Source organism: Eptesicus fuscus, chromosome 4 (genome assembly GCF_027574615.1).
Source record: "Eptesicus fuscus isolate TK198812 chromosome 4, DD_ASM_mEF_20220401, whole genome shotgun sequence".
In the NCBI taxonomy this organism is placed as follows: Eukaryota; Metazoa; Chordata; class Mammalia; order Chiroptera; family Vespertilionidae; genus Eptesicus; species Eptesicus fuscus.
Window position 1 is genome coordinate 48,130,368 of NC_072476.1, and position 15,355 is coordinate 48,145,722.

At 37.1% G+C, this 15,355-nt stretch overlaps 1 protein-coding gene across 5 annotated transcripts in view; it reads right to left on the reverse strand.

The window, feature by feature from the left end:
• Positions 1 to 1,784: 1,784 nt before the first annotated feature.
• WDR36 (WD repeat domain 36) overlaps positions 1,785 to 15,355 on the reverse strand; it is a 40,376-nt gene continuing 26,805 nt past the window's right edge. For 4 of the 5 annotated variants that reach the window (XM_054715008.1, XM_054715007.1, XM_054715010.1 and 1 more), the window contains 7 exons: positions 9,506 to 9,613; positions 7,991 to 8,088; positions 7,474 to 7,619; positions 4,631 to 4,750; positions 4,363 to 4,444; positions 3,115 to 3,302; positions 1,785 to 1,981 (listed from right to left, as the gene is read on the reverse strand). In XM_054715008.1, coding sequence (XP_054570983.1) covers positions 1,829 to 1,981; positions 3,115 to 3,302; positions 4,363 to 4,444; positions 4,631 to 4,750; positions 7,474 to 7,619; positions 7,991 to 8,088; positions 9,506 to 9,613 — 895 coding nt within the window. In that variant the 3' untranslated portion in view covers positions 1,785 to 1,828. The remainder of the gene's footprint in view (positions 1,982 to 3,114; positions 3,303 to 4,362; positions 4,445 to 4,630; positions 4,751 to 7,473; positions 7,620 to 7,990; positions 8,089 to 9,505; positions 9,614 to 15,355) is intronic. The other variant, XM_054715009.1, reaches the window with a different exon arrangement.

Here is a 15,355-nt window from a genome sequence, read left to right on the forward strand (position 1 = left end):
CAGTGGCTGTAAGTTTATAGACACTTCTAAAAGAAAAACAAAACCATAAAATCAGATTGGCTTATTTCTTTAGCAGTTTACTAATTCTACCTTATATATTTAAACTATATGCTTGATATGTTATCACTGACAACTCCTTATGAGGACTGTTCCCTCTGGAGATTATTCTGTAAAACCTTCTTACCCTAATGAGAATTATATTGGCATTCAAATACAACCAGGTGAATTACACTACTTTTAAGTATATAAACTAAAAATTGTTTTTACTTATTTTTTCTTACTTTTTAAAATATTTTTATTTCAGAGAGGAAGGGAAGAGTGATAGAAACATCAATGATGAGAGAGAACCATTGATTGGCAGCTTCCTGCTCGCCCCCCACTAGGCATGTGCCCTTGCAGAACTGAACCTGGGACCCTTCAGTCCACATACCAATACTCTATCCACTGAGCCAAACCAGCTAGGGCTAAAAATTGTTTTTAGAGCACTGTGCTTTTAAGAATTGCTTATTTTTAATTTACATATTGCTGGAGTTTTGAACTATGAAAGGAAAATAATGGTGAGAAAGGAGGAATTGCCAGAGCTATCTGGTTTCACAATGGTGATGAGAGAAAAGTTGAGTCAGCAGTTTCTTGCTAAATAAAGAGGTCATCAGTAAAGAAAAACCTTTGAAGGATATCTTCAATGGAATTTGGAATTTCCCTCATCTATCCTAGGTATCTGTTCAACTGTCTCCTACAGCAATTTGCCAAGTTAAAGTGCCTCTCACATTCCTAAGAGAACATTTAGAAAAGTTACATAGGTGAGAGCACTAGGGCAGTGTTAGAACACCTGGCTCTGACACTGAGGTTGCAAGCTGACATTAGCAGATTCCTCCTCTGATTACAAGAGGGCTGCACTAATGTCTGACAGCCTCCCAGCTCTAAGATCAGTGATCCCCATGTTCAGCAAAGGCCACCAATAAAGGAAAAACACCTTTTTACTTCATATCATAAAGGTGCTTTTTATATCTGTACTAGAGGCCCAGTGCATGAAATTTGTGAACTTGGAAGGGGCATTCCTCAGCCTGGCCTGCGCCCTCTCACAGTCTGGGAGCCCTCAGGGGATGTCCAACCGAGGACTTAGGCCTGCTCCCCTGCTAAGCCTTCAGTCAGACATCCTTCTGGCAGTCTGGGACCCCTCACTCCTTACTGTCCCCCAGCTCACTGCTCTTTACTGCTAGGCTCGCTGCTCCTTAGCACTGTGGCAGAGGTGGGAGAGGCTCTTGCCATCACCCCTGCGCCCGCCAGCTGTGAGCCCAGCTTCTGGCCGAGCGGTGCTCCCCCTGTGGGAGTGCACTGACCACCAGGGGGCAGCTCCTGTATTAAGTGTCTGCCCCTTGTGGTCAGTGCACATGATAGCGACCGGTCGTCCCACTGTTTGGTCAATTTGCATATTAGCTTTTTATTATATAGGATTATAGATCAGTTTTATCTTCAACACGATTAAGCAACATTTTACATGAAATATCCAGAATCTCTTATATGCTACAAATATTCAAAAAAACGAGTTTGTGAGTACAATTTTTTAAAAAGTCATACCTAAGTAACTAATGTGAAGAGGCTCAGAAAATAAATTTTTTGAGTAGATTCTTTTAAGTTTTTCAAATGAAAGGCTGGTATAATTTTATTTTAAGAAAGTATTTATCTTTTAAGTGGAAAATGACTGACCAGTCAGTAATGCTACTAGCATTTATTTTCTTTTACAATGAAACTTGGAAAACAAAATATGAGTTAAACTGAACCCATTTAATATAAAAGTCTTCAGTTTATAAAAGTCACAAATTTATTTTTATTGTAACAAAGCACTTTTAATATAATTTAAAATGCACATGCTCTGATTGAAGAGTGATTGCAAATGAATCCAGTTTTCTTCTACCTGGGATGACACCTGTGTCATTTCTTCTAGAAGTTTTGGCTCTGAAGGAAGCATTTTAAGGTGTAACTGAAGAAAAAAAATAGTTGAACATTTAAGAAAATTAAATTTTGTTTATTCTGGACTCAACGTTTTTACTAAGGAATGTCAGAAGACACCATTCTGATTATTTTTTTCTTAATTGCTGATTTGTTACCATCTCCCATATCCCTCTACTCTATCAAACTTTTCTTAGTTTGAGTTCCTTTATGTACTGTCACACCCTTAGCAGAAGTGAAGTGGTCCTCATTCCCCTCTACTAAGAATAGTCCTCAAATAGACCCAGAAGCAAGGACATAGTTCTTACACTAAATCCTTTTTCCGTGCTTCTTTAAGTTTTTCCTTCAATTGTAACCCACTGGTAATACATGCAGATGGGCTCTTTATTTTGTTTTCTAAAGATTTAGGTAACTTTTTCTTTTTTTGATAAATTTGGGAAAGGATATAGAACAATTAGTACCATTTCTATTTTTTTTCATACCACATGCTACCAACTAAGTATCTACTTTATAATTTTAAATAATCATATCAAGTGAAAAGATATTATATATTGATGAAGAATCAAATGTGCTATCATTGAAAATCAGCATTATCTACCTCCTTCAATCCATTATACTACTGAAATTAACATGAGTGCTTCATTATATTAGTCATGACAGCAACTCTGTTATTGCCAAATCACTTGAAACTCCTTCAACCAAAAGAAAATATTTTTACCTTAGCATAGAAAAAGACAAAGCAAAAAATGAATATAAAACCTGACTTTCTCTTCATGATCACAGAAAGACAGCCAAAATGTAACTATTTAAAAAGTTAATAGATGTCATAGAAAATTCACAGCTGAGTCAAAATTCTTCTGAGTAAAAAATTTAAATAAATAAATAATTAAATTAAAAACTACCAAGCTGTGTAGTCCAGCTGCCCAGTATGGTAGTCACGAGGCACAGGTGACTGTTTAAATTTAATTAAATTCCCAGAAAATGAAAAGTTCTGTTTCTCAGTCACATCAGCCACATTGAAGTGCTCAGTAGCCGCATGTGACAAATGGCTGCCATGCTGGACAGCACAGGCATCGAACATTTCCATCTTTGCAGAAAGTGCAATGAGAAAACACTGCTTCAGAGGAAGGCAAGCTGGGAAGTTCTGTTTTACATTAGACTTACCTTTAGAAACAATGCAAGGTAGGCCTGGGCTAACTCAAAATCACGCTTTCGATCCAACATCATTCCGATCATCTTTAAGAAACTCTGCATAACTTCTACAGACCCGCCACATTCAGGAGACAAGCTCCGCAGCTCTGTTTCAATTCCCGATGGACCTAATTCTTTCAGAAGGTTAACAGCAGCATCATCTGTATTAAGTTTTAAAAAGAATCCAGTTATTACCTACATCAGTTCACTTAGGAAACTAGTTTTTCCACTTTATACCCCAAGCAACATACACATAAATTGCACAGGAAATTCTTTCTGTGGATTAATTTTTTTCTGTTAAGTAGTAGAATAAACCAAGTTAAATAAAACCAGTACAAATAATGATAGCAATACAATAAAAAGTACTAAAAACACTGCTTCCCTTCTTTGTCTCCCACCCCTAAAATAAAACTCTTTTATGAGCTTGCTATTCTTCAGTCATCAGTACCATTCTTTGACTTTGCAAATGTAGACTCAAGTGATTTCAGTACAAAAACAAAAGGATTTGGAACAGACAAGAGGATAAATCAAATAAGAGAGTGATTGTGATTTTGTAATTGCTTACAGCTCTTACTGTTTATCATTACTAGCTACAGACTATAGCTTTCAAAAAGATAAATCTACTATTAACAAACTCAATAAATTTTAAAATTATCTTTTGAGGAGATAATTTGGGAATATGTAAAATCATTGAAGACAAAAGTCTCTGTTACATTCCCAAACTGTATGGCAAACTGTTTTTGTAAATAAAAACAAAAACAAAATTTGAAAATAAAAACAAAAGCATTAGAAAAAATCTAATTTTCCATGTAAAAAGTGTGAAGATTTTCAAAAGACTATTCTAATATTAATATCATCTTAGTTTAGTGTCATTCATCTATAATAATAAAAGGGTAATATGCTAAATAGACCGATGTCTTCCGGATGAAGCCGGGGCCGGAGAGAAGCCAGCCCGGGTCCCAGGTATGAGAGGAAAGCCGGTGCCGGCAGCTGGGGGAAGGAAGGCCTATTCTTGCACGAATTTCATGCATCGGGCCTCTAGTTTAATATAACAGTAGAAAAGCTAAAGTTACTTCAGAATAAAACCCAAGTTTCAACCCTTTTAATTCTTACTATCTTCTTTTAGCTACTGAGAAAACTGTTAGTATTTCACTCAATTTCTTTTCATAGAAAGTAAAATAAGCTAAAGATACTTGGTATATATTTTATAATTTAACTTACATTTATTATTCATGAGTCCTTCTTCAAGTTTCAAGAAGAAATCTGATTTTTGAGCCAGAATTCCAAGATTTACCACTTTAGACTTAAAAATAAATACACATTATTAAAAACACACAAGTGTAACAAAAATATATATAGTCTGTAATTAAAAGCTATCATTAATTTACTCTATATGCATAAAACTGGGTGTTGGTAAAAAAAACTACAACTATATAATACAAACACCCCTCCGCCCCATATACTTAGAATGCTCCAATTTGGTTTTTACCTGCTGTGGGTCATTATTTTGCTCAGGCACAGCATATCTGGGTACAAGGCCAGGAACTGTTGGTATAAAAAATGGTGCTGACTTGGGTACTTTGGGAGGTTCCTTTGGTTTATTCTTTTTCTGATTAAAGAGAAAAAAATAAAAAGACAAAAGCAAGTAATCATCTGGCTAACAGTTACTAATATTTAATTCTCAAGAAATTTTTTAAAAAGTCCAAAAAGGAATGAAAATTTTTCAATTAGAATGTTAAAATAAAATCCCATCAATCAATATCACAGATATCTTTAAAGTGGGTTTCCCAATGCAAATCTTCAGAACCTCTGCTAATAAGGCAGAAGAGAAATGACAGGGTTCAGGAGAAGCCCTAGGACAGTGGTCGACAAACTGCAGCTCGCGAGCCACACGCAGCTCTTTGGCCCCTTGAGTGTGGCTCTTCCACAAAGACCACGTGCAGGCGCGCACGAACAGTGCAATTGAAACTTCGTGGCCCATGCGCAGAAGTCGGTTTTCGGCTCTCAAAAGAAATTTCAATCGTTGTACTGCTGATATTTGACTCTGTTGACCAATGAGTTTGCAGACCACTGCCCTAGGACAAATACACCTCATTTTCCTGAAACATGAATATTTAGGTGAAGAAATAATAAACACTTCCGAAATTCTTTAATATTAAAATATAATCTTTTTATCAAAATGGGCTAGAAAGCAAAATTTACAAATGCTCAATATCTTCCCAGAGCCCAGAGCCTTTAGAAGTAATTAGGTGTAATATTTTTGTGAAGCTTATCCCTAATTCTTCTACGTTGTTGAAATTTTTTATTTTTCCTTAGCAATCTGTGTTTTTTAAGAAGAGAATACTATTAGCCTGTTTATAAAATGTTTCAAGTGTTAGTAAAATTCAATCAGGAAAATCACTATCGGATTTCCCACCAACAGAATTTAGTTTTGATGACAACACGCTACACATCACTATCTCAAGAGCATTTGATGAAGAGCCTTTGTATGGCAAACTGCCTGATAGAGGGGTCTCACAATTTTACCTCCCACTATTCCTCTGCCATTCCAGGAGCTCTGTAACCTCAGGGAGATTTGCTTTTTGAAAGAAAACTAGGGATATTGGTGGCCTTAAAGAGGAATAGAATAAAAGAAAGTTACTACCTGAAAACAGAATAAAGTACTGCTAAATTACAAGGTAAGTACAGCCCTTCTTTGAGATGGTAGAGGAGTAAGAGTCACAGTTTCACTTCTAACTCACTGCTACAGAGTGACAAGGGAGACAGTCCATGAACTGTAAGTAAAAAAAAAGGCTTTGGAGGAGCACCACAGCGCTCTGAAGATTATCTATCTCCTACGGAAAACCAAAAGTAGGAAAATTGCCACAAAACAAATATAAAATTCTAACATTTTTCATTCAGTAGGATATAAAAATATTGGAAGTGAGCACTTCTCATAAAATCACTCACTCAGATTTCTATTTAAGTTTTTATGCAGAACAAACTATGTCTTAGCAAGGAACAGAGTAGTCCAAAAACTTAGCTTATTAATTGGGCATTACTGGTTGCTACCTTCACTCATCTACTACTTGCACTTTTTCATGCATCGTTTTTTTTCAAGTTACTTTTATTTATTTATTTATTTATTTATTTATTTATTTATTTATTTATTTATTTTATTGATTTTTTTTACAGAGAGGAAGGGAGAAAGACAGCCAGAAACATCAATGAGAGAGAGACATCGATCAGCTGCTTCCTGCACACTCCCCACTGGGCATGTGCCCGCAACCAAGGTACATGCCCCCGACAGAAATCAAACCTGGGACCCTTGAGTCCACAGGCCAATGCTCTATCCATTGAGCCAAACCAGTTAGGGCTCATGCGTCGTTTTTAAAGCTAGTCCATGGAGCACTACCTTTAGCTGACAGATTGGGCAAAAGCTTTAAGGAAATTAACATGTGAAAACTTTCCTTACCCAAGACACTCAAATCTGTTGGGTACTAAGTTATTAGTTACAAAAATACTTATTACTTTGTCATAGTTATCGATGTCCTTACACATTTTTTATGGCCAGCCCACAATATGACTTGCATACATATGACCTCTAATGAATGTATGTGTATATCTTACCAAACCAAGCTTCATAATCAATGCTTAGCATTATCACAGGATGGCCTCTAAAATTTTCTACTCTAGTCTATTCCTCTCAATTGTTTTCACTACTCACAAATGAGGATCATAAAACATACTTTGAAAAACACAAATATATTATCTATTTTTCATGTAAAATTATAATTTCCTCAAATACAAAGAGACCAGGTTTTTTTCATTGGCACTGTCACAGGACATTACCTAGTACCTAGTTCTTATTAACTTACATGCCTGGATCCAACACAGCAAGCTCTAAACATCTTCTTATAGTTGGCAGAGTAGCATATAGAATAATAAATGGTAGTTGAAGCTTAATTTTAAAAAGACTACTGAAAGTCTTTTTATTTCCAAATGACTAGTGATAGATAGATATCACACGTGGTGGCAATATTTTTTCTTGTTTTAGAAGTTAAAAAAGTAGTATAGAGACGGTATTAAAAACATCAAATTTCTAATAGCTCTGCAGTTGTAGGCTGTACTTCTGCTGTATCCAAAGGTCTGCTGAATGCTCTCAAAATTAATATATATAAAGAGAATTCTGGATAATCACACTTAGATTAAACGGGATTCAACTAAATGCCATGCTCTTAGGTATTAATTATTCCTCCTAAAGCTCTCAAAGTAGGGGAAGCTATTTCTACTAAAGACAATGCTTCTGGAATGTGTCTTTAGGGGTGAATATTCACTGTACTATAGTAGTACCTTAATAACATCAAGATTAAGAAGATTTTTCCACCGTGATTCAGGAAGGAGGGATAGAGTCACCAACTGCTCATTCAACTGTTCTGGGGAATCATACTCTATCATTTCATCACTTGGTTCTATGGTTTCTTCTGATAATTCTACATCTGAAAACAAAAATTGGGGGTAAAAAAAATTAATACAGAATAATATTTTTATCACGTAAAAGAAATTTAATTCAGACCAAATCTATTAGTATTTCATAACACGTTTACTCAATGTAGATTTGTTAAACTCTTATTTAATTTCCTCATCTTCTCATTAACTATAATTCCCATCACAAGACCTAAAACACTTCTCCCTAATACCACTAGATAACATTATCAATCACATTTTTGTAAAAATTTATGAAGTCATTCAAAATATTTCATATCAGTTAAATAATACTTCGATTGAATAGATTAAACTTTGCCTTCAGCAGCAATACCCCCATGTTAGGTTTATATTACACTTCAAAAAATTACTATTTTGTGATTACCTTCGGTTTGACAAGTTCCAGGAAGCATCACTACTGAAGGAACATAATCTGTGGGAAGTGGCCGTAATGAAACAACTGAATACAGGGAAATATTGGACCTAGGAAATAAAAACATAAGCCATATTTTAAAACTTATAAATATAGGCTTTTTTGGGAAAAACTTCAATTACTGGTCTAAAAAACAAACAAAAAAACTTCAATTACTCTACAATTTTGAATTTGGCTACAGATTCCAATCACGTACAACTTAAAAACAACCTCAAAGATAAATAAAATAGTATTAATTTGAAAATGTCTTGATTCATGTCATAGATGTTACCACAAGAAAGCTGTACATAAACATTATTAATGTAGTACACAAAAATATTTGAGAGATCAGTACTAGGTAGTACTTTTATAAAGTAACATAATCTCCATATCCTTATATTGTTTTGATAATTGCCAACCTTCAGTTAAGGAAATAATACCTAACTGAAGGAAAGACAGACTCAGAGAGTTAAGTCAGACCCAGAGTAAGATAATCAGATTCTTGAGATTGTAAACAGTCATGGATTTCTCCTTCCCTAGAATGGCCCTCTAAGTGGCCATGTTTCTGCTACCTTGACCCTATACCATGACCTTGAATGACTAATCAAGATGTAACTTCCAATCCCAAAGTGAGTTAATCAGATTCTGTTTTCCATACATAATGAATTTAGAATGAAAAATAAAAGTTGGGGAAATGAGGTTCTGAGCTATATTAATAGTGATACTACATAGCTGCTAAGGTCCCATAGCTACTATTTTCCTCTTATCTTGATTGTTCAAGCTTCACAGATTCCAGGAGATACTCCATTTTGCTTATTAAGGTGGCCAGAGTGTATTTCAATTGCAAACTGAATTTACTTTTGTGTCATAAAAATTTAATTAGAAAATTTTGTAATTAGAAAAAAAAGGTAAGTTTTTTTCTCTTCCTCAATAATTAATAACAGTTAAAAGACATAGACACCTGACCTTAGGAAATACCCAACACTTTTTTCTCGGCCCAGATGATGGACCATTTACCTTGACCTCTTACATTTTCATCACAATGGAGTTGGGTGTGAAGAGTTATGCAACTAGAACGATCTCAGCAAGCACCTTTCCCAAACAACACCTTATAGATAAAGTAGTCGAAGTTTACGGTGACTCACTAAGGTTATAAAGCAGTATTGGGGTAGTAGCAGGAGGGCTAGGACCTGGCTATGGACTCCCATTTTTCTAACATTTTAAAATTTACATGTCTTTTCTGCAAAATAAAAGCTAAATAAAATAACAGACAAAAATCAATTGTGTGGTTGAACAAAGGTTTCTAAATTATCAAGCAGATGCTGAATCAGCCATAAACTTATGGTAAATTAACCCTCTGTCAACAATGTGACATTTCCATTTTATAAATTTAAAAAAAAAAAAGGTGATGTTAGCAACTATGGTTGTCTGACAATATCATCTTCCTTCTCCTCCTTACCCCAAACAGAACTATATGAATGAACTCACCACAGATAAATTCCAAGGTGGTCCACATGGGAAGTGGCCAGAAAGTCTCCGGTAGGGGACATAGTAACATTGAGAGGAGCTGAGTCCAACAGAAAGCTGTCTATAAGGCTATAAAAGGATCAAGATGTTAAACTCTACCAAAACATTTAATTCACAAATTTATTTTTGTTAAAATAATATGAGATAATACAGAAAAGTTTCATTTTTATTTTTTAGTAATCACCAATACCAGAAAGGCATCAATAACAAAGAGCTTTGTCAGTAATGTTACTATGTGAAAATAACCTCTCTTAATGAGAATGACCCGGAATATCAAATTGATCAATTAGCCAGAGAAAGTTTCTGGAATGCCATTTTGGTAGACTGACTTGGGAACATTTCTGAAGATGTCACACATTTAAATAAATCTAATTATCAGTACTCTCTTGTACTTTTATTATCCCAGTGAAAATAATAAAAGGCTTAGGCAACAGAAGAAATTAAAATGACTATAAATAAGAAAAAGAAAACAGTAATGAAAAAAACTCAAGCAAGTCTGTTTTTCAAATAGGTAACCACACTATACATGAAACATATGAAAGAATTCAGTCTACAGACCATAACCATAAAGCAGTGTATAAAAACTAGTCTCACAGCTTGAAAAGTTGGAGGGGCTGAAAAGTTGGGGAGGAAGGGGGAGTGATCACCCCCAGGATAGAGGCTCAGTGTAGGCTTCTCAGAAAACACAGTGTTGGAGATGAGCCTTCCAAATGGATACGATTCAATGGATGTTGATGGCAGAGAACGCGTATCCTGGCTGAGGGAAGTGTGGAGGGCCAGGTGAAGGAGAAAACAACTGGGTTTAGTGAGGAGTGCAGTTTCGTACATAAGCATAAGGCTACATACAGGCTCTTGAATACAAAATACCTAAGTTTGTTTTTACTTTAATCAATGAAAAGTTATTGAAGGCTTGTGAGCAGACAGTAATGTAATCTTCACTTTCATAAAAAATCTGCCATCAGAATGTAGAGTATATCTGAACAGGAAGAAGAGTGAACTTGTGCTAGCAGCCATCTAACAGCATTAAAGATCTGAACTAGGATGGTGATAGCAGGAAGTGACATGAATGAATTTAATGAGCAAAGAGAAAGATCTGCAAAGGAAGCTTCTTAGGTTGGCTAAGGGTGTGAATACTTTGTGTACTTTAAGAGAAAATATACTGTTTTAATCACAGATATTTTAAAAACCATTTTATTCACTGAAGGCAGTACATTATCCATGGGAAGGCACAACAAAATGACTGAAGTTCAGAATCTACATTAAATAAAACATAATAATAACAATAATAAAGAAAAATAATAACAATAGTTAATTTTTTTTTTAGTATTCTATGCTAGGAAGTATCCTGAGCCTTTGAGTCTGCTAACTGAATCCTCACTACCCTATGAGGCAGATCTGTCTTTATTATATAAACTAGATGCCCGATGCATGAAGATTTGTGCAAGAATAGGCCTTCCTTCCCTGGCTGCCGGCACCGGCTTCCCTCCAGCACCCAGGACCTGGGCTGCTTTGCTCCTGCCATTGCCAGGCATCTGGGACTGGGGCTGCTTCACTCAGGCGGCTGCCGCCACCCACCGGGGGCGTGCTCCGAGCCACACCGTGGCCACTCAGAGCCACACCCTGCCCCCCTCCCCTGGTGTGTGTCTGCTGGGGCTGGGGGCAGCACGTAGTCGCCTCTCAGCGCACAGCTTGGCCTGAGTGGTGGTGATGCAGCCTCCTCCTGAGCCGGTCGTGACTCCCAGCTATTTTGCACATTACCTTATCCTACCTAATAAAATGGTAATATGTAAATTACCATCACTCCACTACGCCTGCGATTGGGCCAGCGGGAGGCGCAGGGGGCGGGACTTGGGGTGACCGAGGTAGCTGATTGGGCCAGCGTCTGCACCATGGCTGTGCTGCGGAACAGAAGGGGCCTCTGGGGCAGCGAGCTCACGTCCCGCCGCGGACTATCAAAAGCGGGGGAGCTGGGTGCCTGTCTGCTCCGGCACCAGGCCTTTCAGAAGCCTCCGCTGAGCCGGAGGCTTCCAAAAGGCCTGGTGCACCAGCAGACAGGCACCCAGCTCCCCAGTGATCGAAAGCAAAAGCGTGTAGGTGACCCTACATGTGCATGATTCAATCATGCACTGGGCCTCTAGAGTGTGTGTGTGTGTGTGTGTGTGTGTGTGTGTGTGTGTGTGTATATATATATATATATATACACATATACACATATATACACACACACACACACACACACACACACACACATATATATATATATATATATATATATATAGAGAGAGAGAGAGAGAGAGAGAGAGAGAGAGATTATATATATAGATCAGAAAATGAGGCCCAGTAAGATTTAAAAACTTGCTCAAGGTAGAAAATTGAGCCAAGAATGTCACATAAGCAGTCTGTACTCTTAATCACTATAAAAATCAGTAAAACCACTGCTGAAACTAAAGTATAATAAGCAGCTCAACAGCACATTTACATGCTGGGAATGTCTACACTGGTGATTCACAAACAGCGCAGACGTGAATGAAGTCTCTCCAGTGGAGACATTAAGTGACTTGTCCAAAATAAAATCTCTCGCCCAGCCAGTTTTGCTCAGTAGACAGAGCATCGGCCCATGGACTGAAGGGTCGGTCCTGGGTTCAATTCCAATCAAGGGCACATACCTAGGTTGTAGGCGTGATCCACAGCTGTGGTTTGGGTGCAGGTGGGAGGCAACCAATCAATGTGTCTCTCTCACATTGATGTTTCTCTCTCTCTGTCTCTCCCCCTCTCTTCTACTCTCTCTAAAAATCAATGGGAAAATACTCTCAGGTGAGGATTAATTAAAAAAAATTAATTACACTCTCAATTGTTCAGAGTGTAATTAATACTGTACAACTTAAATAATGTTCCTTAAAATTAAGAACACTGGAAACACACACCAAAGTGTGCTTAGGACAATGACTGTTTTTTAATTCTTATTTATGGGGAAAAAGGTGAATAATAACCCATCTGATTTCTGCTCAAACTTACTCTGGAAGCTCACAAGAATGCCTTCTCTTGAGAATCAAGAGAATTGGGGAAAATAAAACTTTGGTAAACATTTATTATATACCAAAGACTGTTAAATTATTTGTTATCTAACCCAAACAACCCAGAGCAGAAACATTACTCCAATGTATATAGGTGAAAATTAATCCTAAACACAGCAGTTTCAGATCTTACCATTTCTTGTCTTGATCAATGTTTGTGCATTAACTTAACTATGTGAGGGGTGAAACGTCCTAACATGTCTGCTAAAAAGATAATCTAAAATCTACTGCTTGAGCAAATTTATTTTATATAATATTATAATTATTTTGTCAAATTCATTGTGCAACTTGATTCCTCAGCTGTTGTGTGTGGGTAGACAGACCTTCCGTTATGTAAAAGCATCAAATTGAGGAAGATGATTTCCACATACAAAGCATATTTTACATGGCCATATTAATTCATAAAGCATAAGTGTGCAGGCTTAATCCCAGACTTAACTACTATATAGTCCCTACCAAGGTCACAGAATGAAAAGTCCCAGATAAGGTATATACTTTTTTAGAGAACATTAATAAAATCCTCACTGTAAGAAATCAGATTTTCAAGCACAGAGCCCTGTATACTAAAAGTCATTTCTGGTTATATCAGGGGTGGGACACCTATTTTCTGCCAAGAGCCATTTGGACATTTATAACATCATTTGTGGGTCAAACAATATTGTCAACTTAAAAATTAGCCTGCTGTATTTGGTTAAACATTTAATTAACTCACTCCTAATGCCTTGCCAGGGCCAAACCAAATGATTTCGAGGGCCTTATACAGCCCACAGGCCGGATGTTCCTCACCCCTGGGTTATATCCTGAACAAATGCAGACAGTGTGTAGATGATCAATTTCCAAAGTAATGGAATCACCTTACACAAAAATCTTTAATGAGAAGAAGAAAGGGATGGTTTTGCCTCAGGGAGAAATGCAAAATAATATTCTATTCCAATTATTCTCATGCAATGCTCCTCAGAAAACAGCAATGAGACAGAACAAAATGCAAAATTCTACTAAAGCTGCACAACTTCTATGACTCAGTGGTTGAGCATTGACCCATGAACCAAGAGGTCACAGTTCGATTCCTGGTCAAGGCACATGCCTGGGTTGTAGGCTTGATCCCCAGCAGGGGACATTCAGGAGGCAGTGGATCGATGATTCACTTTTATCATTGACTAGAGGCCCAGTGCATGAAAATTCATGCACTGGAGCGGGGAGGTCCCTCAGCCCGGCCTGCCCCCTCTCACAGTCCAGGAGCCTTCAGGGGTGGGAGGCCACCTGGCGATCAGGGGAAGGCAGCACCCCCAACTCACCTCTGCTACTGCCACTGCCGGCAGCGCAAGCCTCGGCCAGACCTGGTTACCTGCGCCTCGGGCAGGCCCTGGGCAGCTGGAGGGCTGAAGGGACTGGGGGACTCCAGAGGCAAGTGCGTGGAGCAGCTGGGTCCCTACCACCCCGGCGGGGCTGAGGGGACTGGGCACCACCATCTTTGAGGGTGTGGCAGTCAATTAACATATTCCCTCCTTATTGGGGCTGTGGGTGCCGCCATCTTTGCGATGACATGAGTGTCAATTAGCATATTTCCTCTTTATTAGATAGGATGTTTCTATCTCTCTCCCTCTCCTTTAATCTCTCCAAAATCAATAAAAACATATTTTTAAAAATCTATTAAAGCTATTTTATACTTTTCTCATCCCCAAAAGAGTTCAACATGAACGTCCAGTAGATTGAAAAAAAAAAGAAATAAAGATGATAGTGGTAGGGAATGACAAAAAATTTCAACTCTGCTTCTCTGAGAACCCTACAAAATAAGAAAACTTTCTCTATTTTAAAACAACTTTACAGGAAACAGTTCAGTGCCTATGCAATTGTTTTAGATAGGCACAATTCCAGGTAGATACACCTGTATGTTACCACACCCAAAGGTTTACTCATAAATAGTTTCACTTTTCAGACTATGTAATGAGCATATTCATTCTTTAAATATTTAACATGTTATGTAAATGAAGAAGCTGCATACTGAAGAAAGAACTAGGAATCTCCAAAGATTGTTATATAAATTATGATTTAAAAACAGGGGAATCAAAAACCCCAACAATTACATATGGATGTATGATGAAACATTAATCCTCACTTCCTTATTATCTTCTACATCAATAAAATTAGTTCATTCTTAATAACATATGACACAGCCCAAGCAAGGTGGAAAGCAAAACTGTTGAGAAATGTTTTTTCCTCCAATGCTTATTGCAGCAAAATGTAATTTATGAAATATGCCACCATGGGCAAGTCACGTCGCTTCTCTTTGAGCCTCCATTTCCTCATTTGTAAAATGGAACTAATAACAGTAATAGTACCTACACCCATTCAAATACGAGGGAAGATGAAAAATAAAAGTATATAAAGTGCTTAGTAGCTAATGGTAAATGCTAATTTAGTTGTAATTAGACAGCGACAGTTGTGTGACATGGCTTTTCAAGCTTCCTCATTTACTCCATTTCCAATCTTAGCCAAAGTAGTACTTATTTTTGTTTTTATTAAAATTAGGCTTTGGTTCAATCAGTGTAGATATAATTATTTTCTTTTAATAATCCCTGTGTGACTCATTTCTTGTTTTTGTGTCTCTGCCAACTTCATGCCTTTATATTCATTTAAAATTGCCCCAGTGTTCACCTAAAGATATCAGAATCAAAAACTTTTCAAATTTAAATCTGCATAACTTTTTACTGAAATAAAAGATTTAGCAGAAAGACTA